We start from the raw sequence: 22,451 nt of genomic DNA on the forward strand, positions 1-22,451 counted from the left end.
ATTCATGTCGCTCTCAGTTCCTCCTTCCCTTTTCCTTTATCAGGCCTGCCAGAAGTTTGATGCATTTTTTCAAAAAGCTAGTTTTCAGATGTGTTGGTCAGATTTATTTATTTTTCTTTTGTCTTTCATATCTCTTTCCTTCTACTAACTTTGGGTTTATTCCATTGATCTTTTTCTAATGTCTTGAATGTTTCCTAATAAATCAGTTTAAGTCTATAAACATACCTGGCAAGATAAAAACATTTTATTTCCCTGATATAATCAGGAAGATACCCTCAGCTTCCAGCTTCACCCAGGAGAGGGAAAGGGTTAGTCTGCATGCCAGGCACCCCAACTTTACTAAGGAGGCTCCCTAGAAAACTGGCTTCCATCTGACCAGTCATGGAACTCTGGCAGGCCTACTACAGTCTAGCTACCCAGGGGAAAATTGGAGGCAGAGGCTTAGACGGCCAGATACATAGCTCTCCCTTGGCTAAGAACAGAGTGAACAAACAAAATTCAAAGCTGCCTGCTTTTTGTAGGGAGGGAGAGGAAGAGTTGGTAGATGCCCTCGTTCTTACAATGCTGATTAACAGGGGATTCTCTGGTATAGCCAGTTTGTAAAGACTGGAAGTACCTGCTTTTTCTACAGGGCAGACAGGAGATGGCATGAGGAGTAGACCCCTCTATTCCCTTACTCCCATCCATGTCATTCCATGTCACTACACAGGCACTCGGGTGTGCCATGTAGGCATGATTCCCAGCTACTAGCATCAGGGCCTAATTGGATGAAGTTCAAAATATTTTGTGCAAATATGCTGTTAGGGATATTTAGGGCAAACATGTCCCAAATAAAAGGACAAGCTAAACCTCTGCATGGTTGACCCTAATGAAACAGAATTATATAATTTACCTGACAGAATTAAAACTATCTATCAAGAAGATGCTCACTAACATATGAAAAAAAATGAATGAACACAGTGAGAAATTCAACAAAGAGACAGAAAATGAACATATTTTAAAAGTGCTAAAGAGAAATAATGTAGCTGAAGAACACAATAATTGAACTGAAAAATTCACTAGAGGAGTTCAACAGATGATTAAGCAAAAGAAAGGACTGATGAACTCAAAGGTCATTGGGAATATGCAGTCATAGAAGCACAATTAAAAAGAACGAAAAAAGTTAAAAAATAAAAAAAAGCTTAAGAGAATTATGGGACATCATCAAGTGGGCCAAGCCATGCATATGAGAGTTCCAGAAGGGAGGGAGGAAGAGAGGGAGGGAGGGAGGGAGGGATAGAGAGAGGGAGGGAGGGAGGGAGAGGGAGAGAGAGAGAGAGAGAGAGAGAGACATACATACACAAAGGACCAGAAAGCCTATTAAAAGGAATAATGGTTAAAGAGCTGGGGAATAAAATGGACATCCAGATCAAAGAACCTAAAGAACACTATATAAGATGAATCCAAAGAAGTCCACAGTGAGACACATTATAATCAAATTGTCAAAGGTCCAAGACATGGAATTTTCTAAAGCAGTGAAAGAAAAGCTACTTGTCACATATAAAAGAATCCACATTAAAAAAATAAGTGTATTTTTCAGCAGAAATCTTTTTTTTTAGGTGTAGGTGGACACAATATCTTTGTTTTATTTATTTTATGTGGTGCTGAGAATTGAACCCAGTGCCTTACACAAGCGAGGCAAGCACTCAACCACTAAGCTACAACCCCAGTTCCTCAGCAGAAATCTTGAAGGCTAGAAGGGAGTGGGATGATAATACTCAAAGTAGTAAAATGGATGGGGGGAACCCTGCAAACCAAGAATACTATACCCAGCACAACTTGCCTTTGAAAATGGGGAGATAATTTCCCAGGTAAATAAAGCAGATGGACTAGATGTGTCTTTCAAGAAATGAAGAAATAAAGAAATTAGAGGGCTGGGGATGCAGCTTAGTGATAGAACACTTGCCTAACATGCATGAGGCCCTGACTGATCCCCAGAATTGAAAAAAAAAGAAAGAAAGAAAAATGAAATTAAAATATAACTTGGGATAGACAAAATTGCCAAAAGCAATACTATGGAGAAAAGTTCATAGGTATTAAAAAAAACATCATTATAAAAGAAGGATCTCGATCATTGTACTGTCATGTGTAACTAATTAAAACAAAATAAAAAATATATATATTCAAAAACAAGAGAAGGATCTCAAGTAAACAACCTAAGAGCTATTGAAAGAAAAACAAACTAAGCCCAAAGATAGTAGAAGGAAAAATATGTTAAAGCAAAATAATTAAAATTGAAAACTGAAAAAAAATCAATGAAACCATGAATTGTATTTGTTCCTTTCTTTTCTTTTTCTTTTTCTTTCTTTCTTTTTTTTTTTTTTTTTTTTTTTGGCACTGGGGATTGGACCCAGGGGTGCTTAACCACTGAGTCACATCCTCAGACCATTTTTTAAAATTTTGAGATAGGGCTCTCTGAGTTGCTTAGGGCTTGGCTAAGTTGCTGAAGCTGGTCTTGGACTTGTGTTCCTCCTGCCCCAGCTTCCTGAGCTGCTGGGATGATAGACGTAAGCCACCATGCCTGGCTGAGTTGTTTCTTTTTGACAAAATAGCCAAAACTAAGAGAGGAGACTCTAATAAAATGAGAAATGAAAGGAAATACTACAACTGATGCTACAGAAATAAAGATTATAACAGCCCATTATGAACAACAAACTTGATAACTAAGAAGAAGGTATAAATTAGAAAATTTGAATGGACCAATAGGAAATAAGAAGGTTGAACCACTATGCAAAATCTTCTCAAAGAAAATTACAGGACCAGATGGCTTTATGGGTGGATTATGCAAAATATTCAAAGAATTTATATGAATCCTTCTTAAACCCTTGCCACAAAAACAAAAATAAAAAAAGCAAAAATAAAAACACTTTCAAAATCATTTTATGTGACAAATATTACCCTGATTCCAAAGGCAGACAAACACACCTTGAGAAAACTATAGGTTCCCTGGTGAACATAAATACAAAACAATCCTTAACAAAATATAGCAATCTGAATCTAACAGCAGATATACATCCTGACCAAAAAGAATTTTTCCTAGGATGCAAGAATGGTTCATTATACAAAAGTCAGTTAATGTGACACACCATATTAATAAAGGGTAAAAATCACAAAATAGTCCCAATAGATGTGGTACAAGCATTTGACAAAATCCAATGCCATCTCATTGAGAAAAAACAAACTAGGAGTAGAAGAAGTGAACACAACATAAGAAAGCCCACATATGGCAATCCCACCACTAATATCATACTAAATGGTGAAAAATAAAAGCTTTTCCTGGGCTGGGGATGTGGCTCAAATGGAAGCATGCTCGCCTGGCATGTGTGCGGCCTGGGTTCAATCCTCAGCACCACATACAAACAAAGATGTTGTGTCTGCCGATAACTAAAAAATAAATATTAAAATTCTCTCTCTCTCTCTCTCTCTCTCTCTCTCTCTCTCTCAAAAAAAAAAAAAAAGTGAGGTCCTTTCAATGGTGTTGTTTAAAAAAAAAAAAGCTTTTCCTATAAGAGCAGAATCAAGACAAGGATGCCCACTTTCACAACTTCAAACATAGTATTAGAAATCCTAGCTACAGCAATTAGTCAAGAAAATAAAAAAAGGAGAAGAAGAAGGCATTCAAATTAGAAAGGAAAAAGTAAAACTGTCACTGTTTGCAGATAACATGAAATTATATATAGAAAACCCTAATTAAGATGCCATAAAAATTGTTAAAACTAGCTGGGCATGGTGGCAGATGCCTGTAATTCCAGTGACTTGGGAAACTGAGGCAGGAGGATCACAAGTTCAAGGTTTGCCTTGGGAACTCAGCAATACCCTGTCTCAAAATTTAGAAAAGGGCTAGGGATGTAGCATGCCTGGATTCAATCCCCAGTACTACTAAAAAACAACTATTAGAACCAGTAAACAAATTTAGTAAAGTTTCAGGGTACAGAATCAACCTACAAATATTAGTTGTATTTCTATACATTAACAATTGAACTGTCTAATAGGGAATCTGGTAAGCAAAGGCACCAAAAAGAATAAAATATCTAGGTATAAATTTAATCAAGGAGGTGAAAGCCTTCTATATGCAAAACTATAAAACTGATGAAATAAATTTAAAAAGATACAAAAAAATCTGTGATCATAGTTTGGGAGACCTAATATTGTTAAAGTGTCCACACAACCTCAAAAACTAGAGATTCAATGCAATCCTTATAAAAATACTATTTTTTTACAGAAGCAGAAAAAATGATTCTCAAAATTCATATGGAACCATCAAAGACTGTGGATAGCTAAGTCAATCTTTTAAAAATTCTTTTTAGATATACATGACAGTATATTTTGACATATTATACACGTATGGAAACAATAGACCAATAGAATAGAATTAAGTTCCCAGAAGTAAATTCATCATTTATAACCAACCAATTTTTCAACAAGGGTGCCAGGAAGACAATAGGGAAACAAATGGTGTTTGGAAAATTACATATTCATTTGCAAAAAAAATGAATTTTGATTTTTTATATTATACTATATATAAAAATCAATTCACAATGGATTAAATACTTAAATGTAATGGCTCAAATGATAAAACTCCTAGAAGAAAATATACAGAAAAAGCTTCATAATGTTAGCAATACTTTCATGTATTTCATGTATATGACACCAAAGCAAGGAAGCAAAAACCACATATGAATATGGCATAATGAATCCCACTAGTATGTATAATTATAATGCATCAACAAAAATAAGTTTAAAAAATTTAAAAAATAAACTGGTGGGATTCTATCAAACTAAAACTTCTTCACAGCAAAGGTAACAACCAACAGAGTAAATAGACACCTAAAAAAATGAAGAAAATATTTTCTGAATATGTAACACATATAAATTACTACAGCCAAACACTGTAAGATTAAAAAAAAACCCAACTAGTAACTCAAATTTTAAAATAGGCTCTGGACTTGAACAGACATTTCTCTGAAGAAAACATAAATGATCAACAGATACATTAAAAGGAGATGGACATCACTAATCATCAGGGAAATACAAATTAAAACCACAGTGAGATATCGCCTCACACCTGTTAAGATGGCCATTCCAAAATAGGTAGGTGTGAGGATGTGGAAAGGCTGGAACCCTTGCACACTATTGGTGAGAATGCACAATGATGTAGCTAAAACAAACAAACAAAAAACAAAACAACAAAAAAACAGTATGGAGGTTCCTGAAAAAATAAAATAGATCTACTGTATCATCCAGCAATCTTATTTCTGGGCATTTATCCCAAAGAATTGAAATCAGTATTAAATTATACTAGCATTACTGTGTTCGATGCAGCACTATTTACTGTAGCCAATATATGAAACAACTTAAGTGTCCATTGACAGTCGAATGGGTTAAAAAATGTGGTATGTACACATAGTGGAATACTATTTATCTTTTAAAAAGTAGGAAATTCTGCAATATGCAAACAACATGGATGAGCCTTGAGGACATTATACCAAGTGAAATAAACTAGCCACAGAAAGAGAAACAGTGTATCATTCCATGTAGATGAGATATCTGAACTGATCAAATTCATGGAATCAAGAGTAGAATGATGGTTTCTAGGGGCTCAGGTGAGATGGAAGTGGGACTTTACTATCAAAAGACATGATGTTTCAGTCAAGCAAGATGGGATCTGCTGTGCAACCCTGTACCTACAGTCAACTGCACTGTATTGTACACTTGAAACTTTCCTTAAGAGGGTAGATCTCTTTTGTTGTGGTTCTTGCCACAATAAAATAAAACAAAGTAAGTAAAAAATAAACCTGAGAAATGAAGATTGTTGAGTTTTCTCCAGTTGAACAGGGAAATGAATGCCACATTCCTTTTTCTGTTCACTCGTTTCCAGTCTCCAGGACACCAGAGACAAGGAAGTCCATTATGGTTGGGATGTGTTTTGCCCATAAGGACAGCCTTTATTGTTTCCAACCTTTATTGTTAGAAGCTTGTTCCCGAGTTAGGCAATATGGGAAATAGTGGACACTCTAACAGGTGGGGTCTAGTGGGAGGTCCTTACACCTGAGTGCTGCCCTGAGAAGGAAATACTCATTCTCTGAAGTGAATTCTTGAGAGTGAGAGCCTAATCCCTGAATCTCTCTGGCTTCCTGTTTCATAATGCACTTTCTTCCTCCTGCATATGATCCTGCCACCTCTCACATGGCCTTCAACAGAGTTTGAACCATGCAGTTTGGATTTTCAACCTCCAAAATAATTTTATCTTTATTATTTTCTTTATAAAGTTAGCTTACTTCATTGTAGTTAACACAAAAGAGACTAATACAAAGTCTTTCCCAAAGAAAGAGATTACTCGCTCCCACTGACACCAAGTCATTAGAAAGAGATCCCAGTGACCTAAATTATCCTCCAGCCAAGGCTCATTTTGGAAGGAGTTCCTAATCTAACCTTTTAATTATTGACACCCAAAATGGTACCCTCAGCTCCATTCATTCTATAGTCATGTCTCAGTTTTTGTAAAAGGAGAGGTTAAACGTCTGCCACATGTAGATATGTTAGATGCTAGAAGGATAAAGATTAATAAGATATAGTTCTTGACTTCAACTGTCTTATGGCCCAGCAATTGGAAGAGATGCCTGGCTTGACAATTCCATCAGACCACACACATAACAACAAAAAATTATCTCTTCTCTTTGACTTTGTGGACCTGGTATTTCAGGTCAAAATATATCATTCAAAAGATGCTACAATGCCATTTTATTATTTCATAAATGAACTTGGCCCTGGAAATAATAAACAGTTGGCTGAATGACTACTTTCAAGCCCAGTAATGCTGATTCAATTATCTGCTTCTCTGAACTCCAACTAGAATAGACTCCCCTGCTACCTTCTTCTTCTTCTTCTTTTTTTTTAAATCACAGGGAGCCTTCTAGTAAAAATAACCCTGAGCTACTCCCAGAGTTTCTCAGGTAGTCCACCCTTGATTCAGACTCTTGGGTTCTTCATCAGGCATTCTGCTGAGATTCAGTCCAATACTCTCTTTCCAGTCCTAAAGTGCTCTGAGTATAAATAGTGTGCACAGAAAAATAAATAGATCCATTTCTCTAAACCATCTACCACAAAAGGCTCCTCCTAACTCCTCCCAAGCAAATAGTTGGTTATTTTAAACCTAGGTTCTCATTAGATCTCCACCTTTCATCTTTCAGTCATTTTAAACTCATCTGGATTGTTTCTATTTTAAAGAAACACCCACTACCAGGAAATCTCATGGCAGGGAACATTCAAAGTCATTTTCAAGTTCAGTTCATAATCTTCCAGAGGTAGCATTCTGTACATCTTAAAATAGAGCACCTAACATAATGGAGTTTTGCTGAAATGATTCCAGGGGATGGTAATAGATATTATAAAGACACCTTACATTTATAGAAGCTTGAATGGTTTTGAGAAGTGCTGTCATATGCTCTCTTTTGTTCATTACCACGAGTCTCTGTGGTAGGGAGGCAGGGATTACTGCTGCCATGGCTCAGGGCACAGGCTCTGGTGCCTCTCTTCAAGCCTCAGTTTCCCTGTCTGTAAAATGAAGAAGATAATACTAACATTTGCCTTGCAGGGTTGTGGAGGTGGTGACCCAAGCAGACACATCCATGAAAACTTCCACCCCTCTCTGTCCCTATGTCAGTATGACCCAGGTACAAAAGGAGTCTTCTAGAAAAAGGTTTTCCTTCAGAATTATGAAGACCAAAATGGCTTTCTGCAAACCAATGAATGACACTAGGAATCTAAGAAAATTAGGAGACTGGACATAAGAAACAAGAACAAAAGGTTCAATGAGGTCCCAGCTAACTTTGGAGGAGACAGAGCCACACCCAGGTTTGGCAACCCTCTCTGCATGTTCAGGGAGTGGCGTGGAAATTCTGTCCTCAATTGCTGTTATTATTTTTATCTCTCTTGACTCACTGAAGTGCTTTAGTAGGACAGCATAGAACCTGAGCTCAAACCCCCTTAAGTCTTTGAACAAATTTAAATCTTATAGCCCCCAACCCAGCAAGAACATCACAGGGAGGCTGTTACTGAGCACCCTGTTCTGGTGGCCCTGTCCCCCCAGCAGATCAACCTTTAGATTGTTCAAGCCCCTAACCTCCTTGGCTTAACGTCTACCCCTATCTCCTCCTGTGGGGTTGCAAGTCTGTTGTTCTCAGGGTGCTGCTCACACAGTATCCAGGGCGAGGCACAGCTGCCTGGCAAGAGGCTGCCCAAAATATTTGAAGTAAATTGTAAGTCTCTGATTGGCAAAGTTTATAACTCACTATGTTGGTGAGGATGTGTGGAAACAGGCAGGTGTGCTGCTTGTGGCAGGAGCCATCTCAATGGGAGGCAAGATATCAAAATTGAACACTCACATGCCACTGGACCCAGCAAGTTCCACAACAGAAAGAGTTAGTGACTCATGCCGAGTACCATATACTAACTCATTTAGCTCTCACAAACCCTCTGAGATAGGTGGTATCCCATTTTACAGATGAGAAGGTTGAAACAAAGAGCTGTTAAAATATTTATCTAAGGTTATCCAGTAAGCAAGAATCCAGGCATTGCTGTTCATTGGTGAATGTGCCCACCTACTATACTATACCCTCTACAGTGCTATCCACTGAAGTATGATCTGCAACAGTGAAACAACCTAAATGCCCACCAGAAAGGAAAGACTGAATACATTGTGGCTATTCTGTACAAAGGATAATTAGACAGTTTTTTTCTTTAAAATGAAGTTGTGTGGAAGTTTACCTGTTATAATTTCCAAATATGAGATTTAATTTAAAAAAAGCAGAGCACAGGAAAATATGCCCTTATTTATGGGAAAATACTCATAATTATGCCTGTAAATACACAGTATAGCTCTAAAAGGGCATTTAAGAAATAAAACGGAACAAAACAAGTAGTTTTCCTGGGACAGAAAGCATGCGGGAGGGTAGATACTTTTCAATGTATATCTTTGAATTCTGTACTATGTACATGGATTACTTTTTGGAAAGGGGAACTTAATTGAAGGAAATTTCAGTACCTGCAAATTGCATAATAGTTACCTAAATGAAAACACAGCACATGTTTAATTCTATTCTAAATGTACACATCGTTTTAAAGTTATTTGTTTATGCATATTTATCTAGTATTCAGCTCAGAGGCTGGTACATCCCAAGTATTCCACAAATGGCCCTGGAATGAATGAGTAATGTGCATATTGTATTGAATCAAGCAGGCCTTGGATTTGTTAAGGTCCCTCCTGCAACTCTGTGTAGGAGGAGTCTACACTTCTCTCTAGACACTAAGCTCAGCAAGGGACCAGATGAGGGCTGTTCTCATGGTTCAGCAACCCAAGGTCCTTGGGCTTCCCCAGGATTTGCTGTGTCTTGGGCTTCCCCAGGATTTGCTGTTTCAGTGCAGCATTAGTTTTCCAATGGAGGTAACTTTGCTCCTGGAGACATCTGGCCATGTCTAGGGTCATTTTTGGTTGAGTCAGTTTGTTAGGGGCCGGGTCTACTAGCATCTGGTGAGTAGAGACCAGGAATGCTGCTAAACACCCTATGAGGCACAGCACAGCACCCACGCCCAAGAATGATCCACCACAAAAAAAGTAAGTGCTAAAGCTGAGAGGCCCCGAGCTGCAGTGACAGTGCTGGCTCAGGGACAGTGAGACCCTTGATCAGCAGCCCTGGAATATACCCAGAGCGTCCACGTGTTTGTGCTCCCTCCTAAAAGCACAGCCTGCCATCCAGCCTTCCTGGGCTGCCCTTGTGTTCACTCTCCAGCATACCGCCCTTGCTTTAAATTTAATCTCATCAGTGAGGCCCCAGCCAACTCTGGCCCCTCCTTCTGCAACAGTCATTTTGAGGAGCTAAGAGATACTAGAATATTTGAGAAACAACTTTTCTGAGAAATCCCACACAAAGCAGTGCAAAGTTCAGCTGCCCCTGGAGCCAGGAATTTATGTCTTGAACGCTAGCTCAGGCGGCTGGTTCTTAAGAAATGGAAAGAGAATGAAAATACCTGCATGTTTCTAGGCAGAATCTTCAGAAAGGAGGGCGACGGACTCAGGTCAGGAAGGGAACACTACTGCCAAAGAAGATGCCTGTGTTCCTTGAGGCGTCTCCTCCAGGCTCACACAGGGATGAGGATGCTACTGAAGGACTCTCCTCCAGTTTGGTGTCAGAAGGAACCCCAGGGAGTCCTGGCCACTCTCCTTAACCCTGAGACACACAGTTGGGGGCTATTGTATCTGAAAGGCATACTGGTTGTATTATCTCTCTCGCAGCGAGATGGGGGGCAAGAGTCAGTAGTCCTGGCTCAACTCTTTAGTGACAAAGGAAAGTCACCTAACTACTCACCTTTGGTTCCCCCTATGTAAAATGGGTACATTGCAGGTTTGTTGTAAAACTCCAACGAAATTATGGATGGGAACAGTGTCCTATTAATGACCAGTTCCCATATAAATATTAATTATTATGAAATCTACATACATTAGATTTTTGGCTCACTTCTTCCCTGGTGAGTAAGTGGTTGCGTAGGGATCATCCCAGGAGGGCATGCCATGGGGACTGTCATAGGATTGTGCCTGAGCCCTGGAAGACTGGAGTCAATGGTGAGGAATTACATTTCCTAAGGACACTGAGCTGTACAGACATGGGTGATTAAGAGATCCAGGCGGCTAACATGGGAAGATTCAGACTCAGGTACGTTAGTGTCTTCCTACCTAAAGTCTGAAGTGGACTGAACTTTTGGGGCAGCAATAAAATAAGTAAAATTTAAGGCAGTGGGTTTTTTTTTATGACTTGTACTATCAAAATGGGAACCAAAGGGTTATTTAAGCCAGGGTACTCAAACACCAACTTTGAGGGGACTATTTACATCTCTGACATCACACAATGGATGTCAGTGAGTGTCCATGAAGCATCTGTTGTGGATTGAGTTATGCCTCCAAGAAGATATGAAGTACTAAGTCCTGATACATGTGAATGTGACCTTATTTGGGTATAGTCTATATGGATATAATACATTAAGATGAGGTTGTACTGGATTAAGGTGGGTCCTGGATCCAATGATTGATGTCCCTATAAGAAAGAAGAAGACCCAGCTGTATAGGAAAGAAGGCCATGAGGCCATTGATGACAGGCAGAGATTGGAGGGCTGGGTTTGCCAGCCAAGGAGCACTGAGGATTGCCAGCAGCCAGCCACCAGGAGGTGAGGGGAGATGCCTGGGTCAAGCAACCCTCATAGCTTCCGGGGAAACCAACTCTACTAACACCTTGATTTCAGATGTCTGGTGTCCAGAACCATGAGAAAGAAACTTTCTACTGTTTAGGTCAACAAATATGTGGTGATTCATTATGGAAGTTCTAGGAAAATAACAGCTCACCATGAACAGGACATTCAGAAGCCAGAAGCTTCTCTGAAAGGCACCTTCACATGGGAAGGCTATGATGAGAGTAGACGGGATCCAGGATGTTGGGGTTGGTGGAGAGAAGCTGTTATTGCGGTTAATGTTGGGCAGAGTCAAAGGCCCCTCCTATCTATCTGCCAGGCAGACTGCTCTAGACAAGATTAATCTGACCAGCCTTTTTCTTTTTTAGGCCACAAAGATAATTACTCAGAACTCTATTTCCTTCATGGTTTTTGCAAATGGATTTTGTGGTGACTTCCCTACTCCTCAGGCACTTGGCAGTGCTGAGAGGGGACATGCAGCCCGTTAACATCAGCATGTGTCACTGAGGATGTGGAAATATCCTTAATTATGACAGAAAAAACTAAAGGTTACCTGGGTCTCCAAAATACTGCAGTGCTGGCAGTCAGATTCCTGAGGGCTTTCCTCTGCTCTTCGGGGAGTTACCTTGTGCTGTTGGATAAACTCTTCCAGCCTTAAAACCTGAAATGGAAGACAAGAAACATGAGGTGATGAAATGAAGTCCTCCCACCTGCATATAGTTATTAATTTTGGAATCAATTCTGAATCTCTATGATGTGGCCCAGGTGTCCCATTCAGAATAACTGGGCTGGTCTCATATGCATATATGAAGCCACCTTAAGACCAGCAGGGTAAAGTAGCCCAGGTACAATATGAAGATTGGCATCAGGGCTCAAGAGGAAGGGAGGAAGTAAAAAACAGGAGTGAGCAGTAGCAGGAAGGGAGGGAAGGGGGAGAAATGGGCCTCTTTTCCTTGCAGCTTCACCTTAGCCTAGGTTAGGATAGAAGCCTCTTTACAGAGACTTTTCACCACAACCCATTGCTTGATAGTCTCAGGCATGGCATGCTCATTGGTTTCTTATTTAAATGATAATTTCAGAAATATTTTTTAAAAAGCTAGAGAAGAATATAATCAACACCATATGCTCATGGCTCAGTTGAAGAAGTAAAAGCACAAATTGCAGTTGTGACCTCTTACATCTCCCTGATCCATCATCCTCCCCCACTTCTCCTCTGTCACCCTCATTCATTCTTTGGATTGACCTCCATGGATATGTACTTCTAAAGAATCTACATTCTTTTGCCCATGGCTTCTTTTATATAAGTTCCCTATAGTACATGCTGGTCTAGCAAGTAAGAGACACTGCAACAAGAAAAGAGAAAGAAAAACAATTTTCCCAGAGGTTGTGGTGCCTGTCCAGGGCTGAGGAACCAGTCCATGCCCCTGGGGATGGCAGGAGACACAGATTTCATCTGGGAGGGTGAGGGAGGGTAGAGAAAGAAAACCTCCTTCTATTTTTTTGGTCTAATCAGGCTCAGAAATGGCCCTAGGGACCATGTTTTAAACCTCTTCTGCTAGTTCTTCAATACCTTCAAGGGCTCATAAAAACATTTCATTTCTTTTAAAATCAGAAGGAAAAAAAAACACAGCCTGGACTATTTCATCTTGCAATCAACACAATCATAAAGGACGAATTTTATTCTTTATAAAGGAAGGCATCCAGGAAGGCACAGGTGCCTCGGGCCCACAGAAGTGATAATGGTGCCCTGGAGCTGGGGAGACTGCAGATGTGCCACTGCTGGCACTATTCAGCTACAGAGTCAGCCAGCTGCCTCCTGTGTCCTTTCATGTGAGAAGTTACAGGCCTCTTTGTTTAAGCCTCTATAAATCAGGCTTCTGTTACTTGCAGTTAAATTTATGCCCCCAAGACAGTCTTCCTGGCCCAGTGCCCTCTTCTTTGTTCTGAGGATATAAGGAGGTGGGGCCAGTTCCTGACGCTCCTGGCGTCTCAGCCAGAAACTTCCAGGAGCCAAACCATCATCCCCAAGCGTTGCATTTTGGGGGTTTACCTCAAGCAGAGAGTTCTGAAGCTTCACATTTAGGGCTGTTTTCTCTTCCTCCAGCTGCCTGATTTCCTTTTCTGATTTCTTCTTCACCTCTTCCAACTGTGCTTCTACTTCCTACGCAGTGATTAGAAGGATATTAGCTCCCCAGGCATGAAAATAGGACCTTTACTTGTCCACACCCTGACATATTTCCAAGGGGATCAAAGAAGGTTAGTCAGAAAACACTGTCAGAACATGAACCAGAAGTGTACAAGAGGTCAAAAGAAAACATGCCTTGAATCATATCAAAATGTATGATATATTTGAGGGTGGGCTAAGATGGGGTAGACACTTGATTGTTTTCTAGCATCAAATAAGAAAAGAAAATGTTCATTGCTAACAAAAGTCTCAGTATCGTATAAGTCAAAAACCCAACTTCATTCTCAGATGAGGGGAAATGTTAAAAGTAAAACAGAATCTCTCCATCTCAACAGTATTCGATTCATACATTGGTCAGAATGATGGGTTCAGAATGATGGGTTCTGGGCTGACTCCCAGGTGGTCCCTCCCGACAGCCTGTGAGCCTCAGTACAGATTGGATCCAGATGAAGGGAAATTCTGGATGAATGTCACCACCCATCTTAGTACATTCTTACCTTGTTGTGACTTGCTGTGTTAGTTACATGCTGAGCAGTAAGTGCTCACAGGCAGTGAGCACCAGCTATGGCCAGCTGGAGCCTACCATACCAGCATGACCCAGAGGCACAGTGAGCCAGGACTAAGGCTAGGCAGGGTGTGCCGACCTGTTACACTGGGAACAGCCTGGGACAGAGGCCTGCTTCACACACTATTGCAGCCCAGAACCCCCAAGCATCCATGATCAGACTTCAACCTCCTGTTTTCCAAGAAGCAGTAGGAAAATGGAAGTGGAGCAAATCTGAACGGGATCGCAGGACTAACCAATAGCATGGGCACTTTTCCAAACCTGATTAGCATAGATTCAAACTGATAGCATTTTCCCAAGTGCTAAATAAACCCCTAGATTAACACACTCAAGCAGCAACCCCTATTGGGTTCCCTCCTACCCTGTGAGAGTTGTCTCTTTTCTTCCCACACAAATAAATCCTACTCTTTTGCACTCACTCTTCCTTGTTCATGGATTTCATTCTTTAAATTCATCCAAAAAGAACTTGGAAAGAAGTTGACGGAAAGCTTCTGGGATCTGCTGCACCACTGGAGGGCATCGCCTGCCACCAAGAGCGGCAACACACCCGTTAGGGTAGTGAAGGAGAATCGGGCTTTGCTGGTTGCCACCCTCAGAACTGAGACCAGCAGATCTTCCCTGACCTGATTAGCTGCTAACAGCATGCCAGACTTTCTTGGCTGCAGAGGCCTACAGTTAGGAAGACCCTAGAAGCTCACTTCTAATTTTTTTCCAGGTTCTTGTCTTATGAATTCAAAGAATTAAATACACAGATGAGGAAGAGCGAGTGCAAAAGAGTAGGATTGATTCATGTGGTAAGAAAAGAAACAGAGCTCTTAGAGGACTAGAGGAAACCCAACAGGGGTTGCCACTTGTTTGTTTAGGGGTTTATATGGCACTTGGGTCAACACTATTGGTCCAAATTTATGCTAACAGAGTTTGGAAACTATCATTGCTATTGGTCCACATTTACGCCAATCAGGATTTGGAAAAGTATCAACACTGTTGGTTAGCCCTGCAATCCCATTGAGGTCGGGTCCACTTCTGTTTTCCCACTACTCCTTGGGAAGCAGGAGGTTGAGGTTTTTGGATTGTGGATTCTTGGGGTTCTGGGCTATGGCACTATGTGGAGTGGCATCTGCCCCTGGATGCTGCCAGTGTGACAGGTCAGCAAACCCTGGCTTGCCTCAGCTTGGCTCACTGTGCCTCAGGCCCACGCTGGCACAGTGGGCTCACGTAGTCACAGTCAGTGCTTGCCAAAGCTGCCCCAGGTGGCTCAGACCAACACTCCACTGCTCCAGGACAAGGGCTTAGATTCACTATCAGGTGCAAGGCACGTTCTTGGAGTAAAAAGGAAGCAAAGTTCCTATGTGCCAAGGAGCTTAAATTTAAGTGAAAAAAAAAAAGTCAATAAGTACAGTATGCCAAATACTATGTTGGATGGAGAAATAAAAAAAGCAGGGAAAGGCTGGGAACAAAATTGAGCAAATTATATTGTTATTGTGTGTATGTAAGAGTATGTAACAACAAACCCCATTATTATATATAATTATAGTGCATCAATTAAAAAAATAAAGTAGGGAAGGAACTATGCAGTATTGGGGAGGGGTTAAAATTTAGATAATTTGGTCAGATAAAGTGACTTTTGAGTAAAATCCTGTGTTACTGAAATGCTAGTCAAGTAGATGTCTGGGTGTGAGCTTTGCAGGACCTGCCAAGACCCTGGCACGTTCTCAGGACAGAGGGGAAGGCCACTATGGCTGGACTGGAGAGAAGGAGGGGGAAAGTGGTAGGGGATGAAGTTAGAGGGACATTGTGCAAGGCCTTACATATCTTGGTAAGATTTACAAGAAAAATGAAGACCATGCAATATCTGGGCAGAGGAGTGACATGGTTCAAATTATATTTAACCAGATCACTGCTGGTTTCTATCCTGCGGACACATGATGAAAAGGGTAGTATGGGAAGAGCAGCAGGGGCAGTGGGAAGGCAACAGGGAGGCTGCTGTAATAACTGAGGGGACAGCTGGCGGTGCCTGGACCCATGGCCCCAGGGTGGGTAGTGGGCAGTGGCAGAGCTCCGGGTAGATTTGAAATGCAGAGTGACAGGACCTGCTGAAAAGAGAGGCACCTGCCATAGTTTGTACCAGGAATGTTCCCCAAAGGCCCATGGGTTAAAGACTTAGCACTCAGCTGGGCTTTATTGGGAGGTGGTGGAAACTTAAGAGATGGGGTCTGTGGGAAGTCCTTAGGTCACTGGGGACATGGCCCTGAGAGGGATTGTGGGACCCTAGCTCTCCCCTTCCTCTCTCTCACTTCCAGCTATGCGGCGAGCAGCTTGGTTCCACTAAGTGCTCCTGCCATGGTGTGCTGCCCCACTACAGCCTCAACACCATGAGCCAAAAATAAATCTCCTCTTTTTATAGGTTGACTACCTGAGGTATTTTGATATGGTAACACAAAGCTGGCTAACACTGCATCAAAGAGGACACCACTGGTTTTGACCTGAGTAAGGGGAGAAAGGTGTATCCATGGACTAAGATGGAGAACAAGAGAGAAGGAGAAGGTTTGGAGAGTCTGAAGAGTTTGCTTGCATGTGTTCAGTTTGAGACATTTGCTAGATATCAAAGTAGATAGTTGGATATACAGGTCTACATTACGAGGAGAGTTCTAAGTTGGCTATACATTCAGGAGTAAAGCGTCTGTTTGGAGGAGAAGAGCTAGAGAGAGAACATAATGGAAAGTACAAGAGGTTTAATAAGGTTTAAGAACTAAGCCCAGGGTCACCCCAGAATTTCCTATGAATCTGAGGCTATGGTATCTCACAGCATCTCTTCTATGCTGCCAATTGATTATGGACCTTTATGATCTAATTTAGAGTAGATAGACACAGTAATTGTGAATGCATATATTTAGTGGGCACTTTACAGATGATCTATCTCTTCAACCTTTATGAAAAACTCCTGTTTTAGGTTCTACTACTAAAGTTTATTATAAAGATATAAAATGGAGCTTAGAGATGTTAAATGACTTGCCCAAGGTCATGCAGTCAGTAAATTTAGAAGTCAAGATTTGAACTTGGGAAAGGCTTGCTTGGCTGTGCTTCTTTCCTGATTTCTTGTGGAAAATGTGGCACCCAGTATAGAGGCATGCCCAACTGAAAGGTTTTTGATTCCAGAGAAGCTGAGAGGGTTCCCAGAGGCAGGACCCTGATGCTTCCCAAAGCAGAGTGGAGAAGCTGCTTGAACTCGAACCCTGTTCTGTTTCATAGCGGTGAAGGGCATTTGAGCCAAAATACAGGAAACTGTGGGCAAAAGTCTGTATAACTGGGGCTGCTCTGGGATCAGCAGAAACCTGTCATTTATTCATTCAGCTAACCAATATTAACCGAATAGCTACCATATGCCAATTACCATGATAAAGGGCTAGGGATAAAGTCAGTGTGTTCAGATAAGTGACTAACAATTGGCTTTATAAACAAATAAAAATAAAAACAAATCATTGCATTTGGTGATTCTCATGGTATGAGTCCTCCTACTGTGGCCAATGTCAAATTACTGCAATGACCTTACTGAACACAAAGTTGGGACCAGATATGACAACTGCCTTTCATGATCCATTGTTACCTGGCTCCAACACACTGCTAGACATAGTCATGAACAACACATCTCAGTGAAAAATGCACTGTGAACAGCAATTAAGTACTGCCATTACAGCTTTTATGGATTAATAAATGAAGACAGTGTGATAAGAGCTATACTAATGGAGGGGCAGGGGTGCCATGTATGAGACCCCAGCAGCACTAGGATGGACAGGGAAGACTTGTAGAAAGATTTATATTTAAACTGTTAATATTAGATTACTGAGAACAGTAGGTCAATAAGTACTAGACAGGTGAATTTGGGAGTGGGAAGGTAAAGCCATGAATAAAGGCCCAGAGGGAAAGAACATGGAATGAATAAAGGCTGGAGTGGAGAGGTGTGGACTGAGGCAGGGGAGGCCAACAGGAGCCTGTCTTTGGGGGGTCTTATAAACCATGTTAAGGAATTGGAACTCCACTGTGGAATGATAGGGAGTTGTTGAATCGCTCGAGACCAAGGGTGAGTTTTCAAAAGATTCTGCTGTGGGAGGAACAGACAAACTCTAGATAGGGCAGAGGGGTGGGAGGGGAAGGAAGGGGGCAGGGGGTAGCAAAATGGTGGAACATGATGGATATCATTATCCAAAGTACATGTATGAAGACACGAGTTGATGTCAACATACTTTATATTCAACCAGAGATACGAAAAATTGTGCTCTATATGGTAATAAGAATTGTAATGCATTCCACTGTCATACATTTAAAAAATAAAAACAATTAAATATTTTTAAAAATAAATAAAAAATAAAAGATTCTGCTGGAATGGAGACTGGATTTCATGAAGTAGAGAACTGCAGACAGACAGCTTATTACCTGGTCTATCAAGAGATGACAGCTGACTAGGTCAGTGTGGAACCACTGAGGACAGAGGGATGTGGAGATATTCCAGGACCATCAGAATAGGACAGAATTCATAAACTTGAAGACTGATTACAGGTTAGGGGTGAGAGAGAAGTCATGTTTGCTTCCCTGGATTCTCATTTGAATATCCAAAAAATGTGCTGCTGATCATTTGAATGACATTTTTACACTTTCTGTGGGGCGAAGCCTAGCCCAGGCCAATAACCCTGGGGTGGCCCTTAGCATTGTCCCTGAGTCACACGATTAGATTATAAAGTCACGTGACAGAGATGTATAGCACCAAGGCACACATAGTCTCTTAAGGAAACCTGAAACCCTTATGCAGAGCTTTTTGTTTTGAGGAGTTCATTTCATAAAAACAATGTCTATCATCCTTTGATACCTAACAAGTTGAGATAACTTAAGCAGCCATCAGAACCTCCCAGCAAAAAATTCTGACTTTTAAAAATTTTATTAATAGCCAGGCTTGGTGTCCCTGCCTGTAATCCCAGCAGCTTGGGAGGCTGAGGCAGGAGGATTGAGAGTTAAAAGCCAGTCTCTGCAAAAGCCAGGTGCTAAGCAATTCATTGAGACTCTGTCTCTGAATAAAGTACAAAATAGGGCTGGGGATGTGGCTCAGTGTTCAAGTGCCCCTGAGTTCAATCCCTGGTACTGTCTTCCCCCTCCCCCGCAAATTTCATTAATTACTTCTCATCTACCAAAGCTTTGTATTAAACCAAAGTTTGGTTTAAGATGCTTTCTGATCCAGATAATAACTCCGCCAAGACATGCCCATTGTAACAGTACATGAAAATACTCTGCCACGGTGATTTTTGGTGAAAAGGAATGGCTATTTCTATCTTCTCACAGCACAACTTCCAGGTCACAGTTACCTTGACAAATAGACCTAAAGTGGAAAAAAAATCCCCTACAAACAGATATAACTTTGACTTTAGCAATAGTTTTTATCATAAATAAGCTTTGCTTTTAGGTGCAGAATCATGTGGGTTACTGTCAGAAAACAAAATTTTTGAGTCATCTGAAAAACACAGGCTAGTAAGAAGCATGTTCATGTACAGTTCAGCTCAGAGTGAGCAAGAGGATTTCAACAGGAAGTGTTAATGCTCTTCCAACTGCAGAGGAGAGAAAAAACCACCACCAAGTCAAGGAAAGAGATGAATGCTATCAAAGACATGAATTGCTGCACCCTGGAGAAAAGGGCTATATGAGCCTCTGATTTACAGCATTTATAGAGTATTTCCATAAAGCCTCTTTGCACTGAATTCTCATATAGGCACAGGAAATAGACTTTCTTGCACTCACAATGGGGATTTTTTTTTTTTAAAGAGAGAGTGAGAGAGGAGAGAGAGAAAGAATTTTTAATATTTATTTTTTAGTTTTCGGCGGACACAACATCTTTGTTTGTACGTGGTGCTGAGGATCGAACCCGGGCCGCACGCATGCCAGGCGAGCACGCTACCGCTTAAGCCACATCCCCAGCCCTCACAATGGGGATTATATGCCAACCTAATTTCTGGAGGGAGCAAACCGTATTCAAATCATAGTATTCCATCCCTGGCTCTCCAAACTCATTTCCTTCTCACATACAAAATACACTCTATCCAAATAATTCCAAAGTCTTATTCCAGCATTGACTCTAAGGTCCAAATTCTCAGCTGTGACTCAAAGCAAACTCCTGCTGTGAGTCTGTAAAATCTGAACAAATCATCTACTTCCATTATACCTCAGAGGGATAGGCACAGGATATACATACCCATTCAAAAGGGAGGAATAGGCAAGTCGAAAGAATTAACGGGCCTATAGCAAGTGCAAAATCTATCAGGGTAGACATTGCATCTATTTTTTTTTAAAGGAGAGAGAGAGAGAGAGAGAGAGAGAGAGAGAGATTTTTCATATTTATTTTTTAGTTTTCGGCGGACACAACATCTTTGTTGGTATGTGGTGCTGCGGATCGAACCCGGGCTGCACACATGCCAGGCGAGCGCGCTACTGCTTGAGCCACATCCCCAGCCCAACATTGCATCTATTTTTTAAAAATAATTTTTAGTTGTCAATGGACCTTTATTTTATTTATTTATAAGCAGTGCTGAGAATCAAACCCAGTGCCTCACAAATGCTAGGCAAGTGCTCCACCACTAAGCCCCAGCCCCAGTCCCCAGACATTATCTTAAAGCTCCAACTCTGGTATTCTGTGTACACCAGGTGGAAGAGGAGGCCACGTGAGGCAGTCTGCCCCATGGCTTTGCTGCTTGCAGGGCAAGTGGCTGCTCTGTGGTGTAAACCTGTGGCTTCTCAAGGTTGTCATTGCACACTGCTGGTGGCTATACCTTCCTGGATCTCAAAAGCAGCGGTTCTACTCCCATGCTCCACGGGACATTCTAGTGGAGAATCTCTGTAATGGCTCCACGCCTGCACAGACTTTCCTTTGAAATCTCAGCATCTCAAGAAGCTGTCATAGCGTAGCTCTTGATCCTGTGCACATTCAGGATCAGCACCTTGTGGACACCAGGGTCTGAACCTGGGATCCCTTCAGAGTAGTGGCACCAGCTGTGCCTGCACCTGTTTGCACCACAGCTGGAGTGGCCAAGGAGTGCTTTGTTGGAAAGCAGGGAGCAGAATCCTGAGGGGAGCCTGGGCAGCAAGCCATGGAAAGCTCCCCTGGCCTGTTCACTGAGTCGGTTCTGCCCTTCTAGGCTTCTTGGCTGTGATGGAAGAGGTAGCCTAAAAGACATGTCAGATGCCCTCTAGTCCTCCTTCCCATTGTCCTGATGAGGAGCAGCTGGGTGACTCCCTTCTATCTATGCTAATCCCTCAGCAGGCAGATGCAGGGCCTCTCCCTTACCTGTTTCCTAGCCAAGCTGCAAAGTTTTCATATATTTTCATTCTGCTTCCCTTTGAATTTCACCTTCCACCTTCTGGTCACACCCTTGCTCCTGATGCCCACAGTCCAAACTAACCAAGCAGCAGCATCAATGTTTTGTTATTTATATATTTCCTCTGCCAGAAATCCCACTTCATCACTTTTAAATCTGGCTGTCAATAAAGTTCCTGGGTGTAGACACAGTTCTGTCAAATTCTTTGCAATGATGTGACAAGAGAGATTTTCATTTCAATTTCCAATGGAATATTCCTCATTTCCGTCAGCAATCTGTTATGACCACTTATCCAATGCTAAATATTCTAGCTCTTCCCTAGTCACCTGGTCTTCCTCTGAATCCTCCCCACAAACAGCCATTATGCTCCATTTACAGGGTTCTAAACATTTTCTAGCTGTCTCTCCAAATTCTTCCAGTGTCTTACCACTAACTAGCTCCAAAGCCACATCCACATTTTCGGGTATTCATTTTAGCAACAGCCCCAGTTCTCAGTACCAATTTTCTGTTTTCCCTTGCTATAGTGGAACATCTGAGGCTAGGTGCTGCAGTTGGAATGTTGACTGTTCCCCAAGGCCCATGTGGTAAAGGCTTGGCTCCTAGGGTGATGCTGTTGGGAGGTGGCAGAACCCTCAAGAGAAGGGGCCTAAAGGTAGTGTTCAGGTTCCTGGGGGCATGCCCTCAAAGGGGATTGTGGGACCCTGACTTCTTTTCTTTTGCTTCCTGGCGGTGAGGTGAGCAGTCTTCCCTACCACATATTTCTGGTCATCACCATCAGCACCTCGACAGAGGCCCAAAACCACGGGTTTACCTGTTCTTAGACTGGAACCTCCCAAACCATGAGCCAAAATAAACATTTCTTCTTTACAATATAAATTAACTATCCCAAGTATCGTGTTATAATAACTGAAAGCTGACTAACACACCAGGTAATGTATAAAGAAAAAACATTTACTTAGCTCACAGTTTTGGAGTCTGGAAGTCCAAGATCAGGCTGCCATGTTGATTTGTCCTCTGGCTACATCTCATCATGGTGATGGCATCATGGTGAGATCATGTGCAAGAGGGAGAT

General features: G+C 41.5%; 1 protein-coding gene across 4 annotated transcripts in view; it reads right to left on the reverse strand.

Moving 5' to 3' along the window:
• FAM184B (family with sequence similarity 184 member B) overlaps nucleotides 1–22,451 on the reverse strand; it is a 111,393-nt gene that overhangs the window by 28,372 nt on the left and 60,570 nt on the right. For all 4 annotated transcript variants that reach the window (XM_081303269.1, XM_081303267.1, XM_081303270.1 and 1 more), the window contains 2 exons: nucleotides 13,328–13,438; nucleotides 11,831–11,938 (listed from right to left, as the gene is read on the reverse strand). In XM_081303269.1, coding sequence (XP_081159395.1) covers nucleotides 11,831–11,938; nucleotides 13,328–13,438 — 219 coding nt within the window. The remainder of the gene's footprint in view (nucleotides 1–11,830; nucleotides 11,939–13,327; nucleotides 13,439–22,451) is intronic.

This window comes from Spermophilus citellus, assembly GCF_964194105.1.
Source record: "Spermophilus citellus genome assembly, chromosome: 8".
NCBI classification, from domain to species: domain Eukaryota; kingdom Metazoa; phylum Chordata; class Mammalia; order Rodentia; family Sciuridae; genus Spermophilus; species Spermophilus citellus.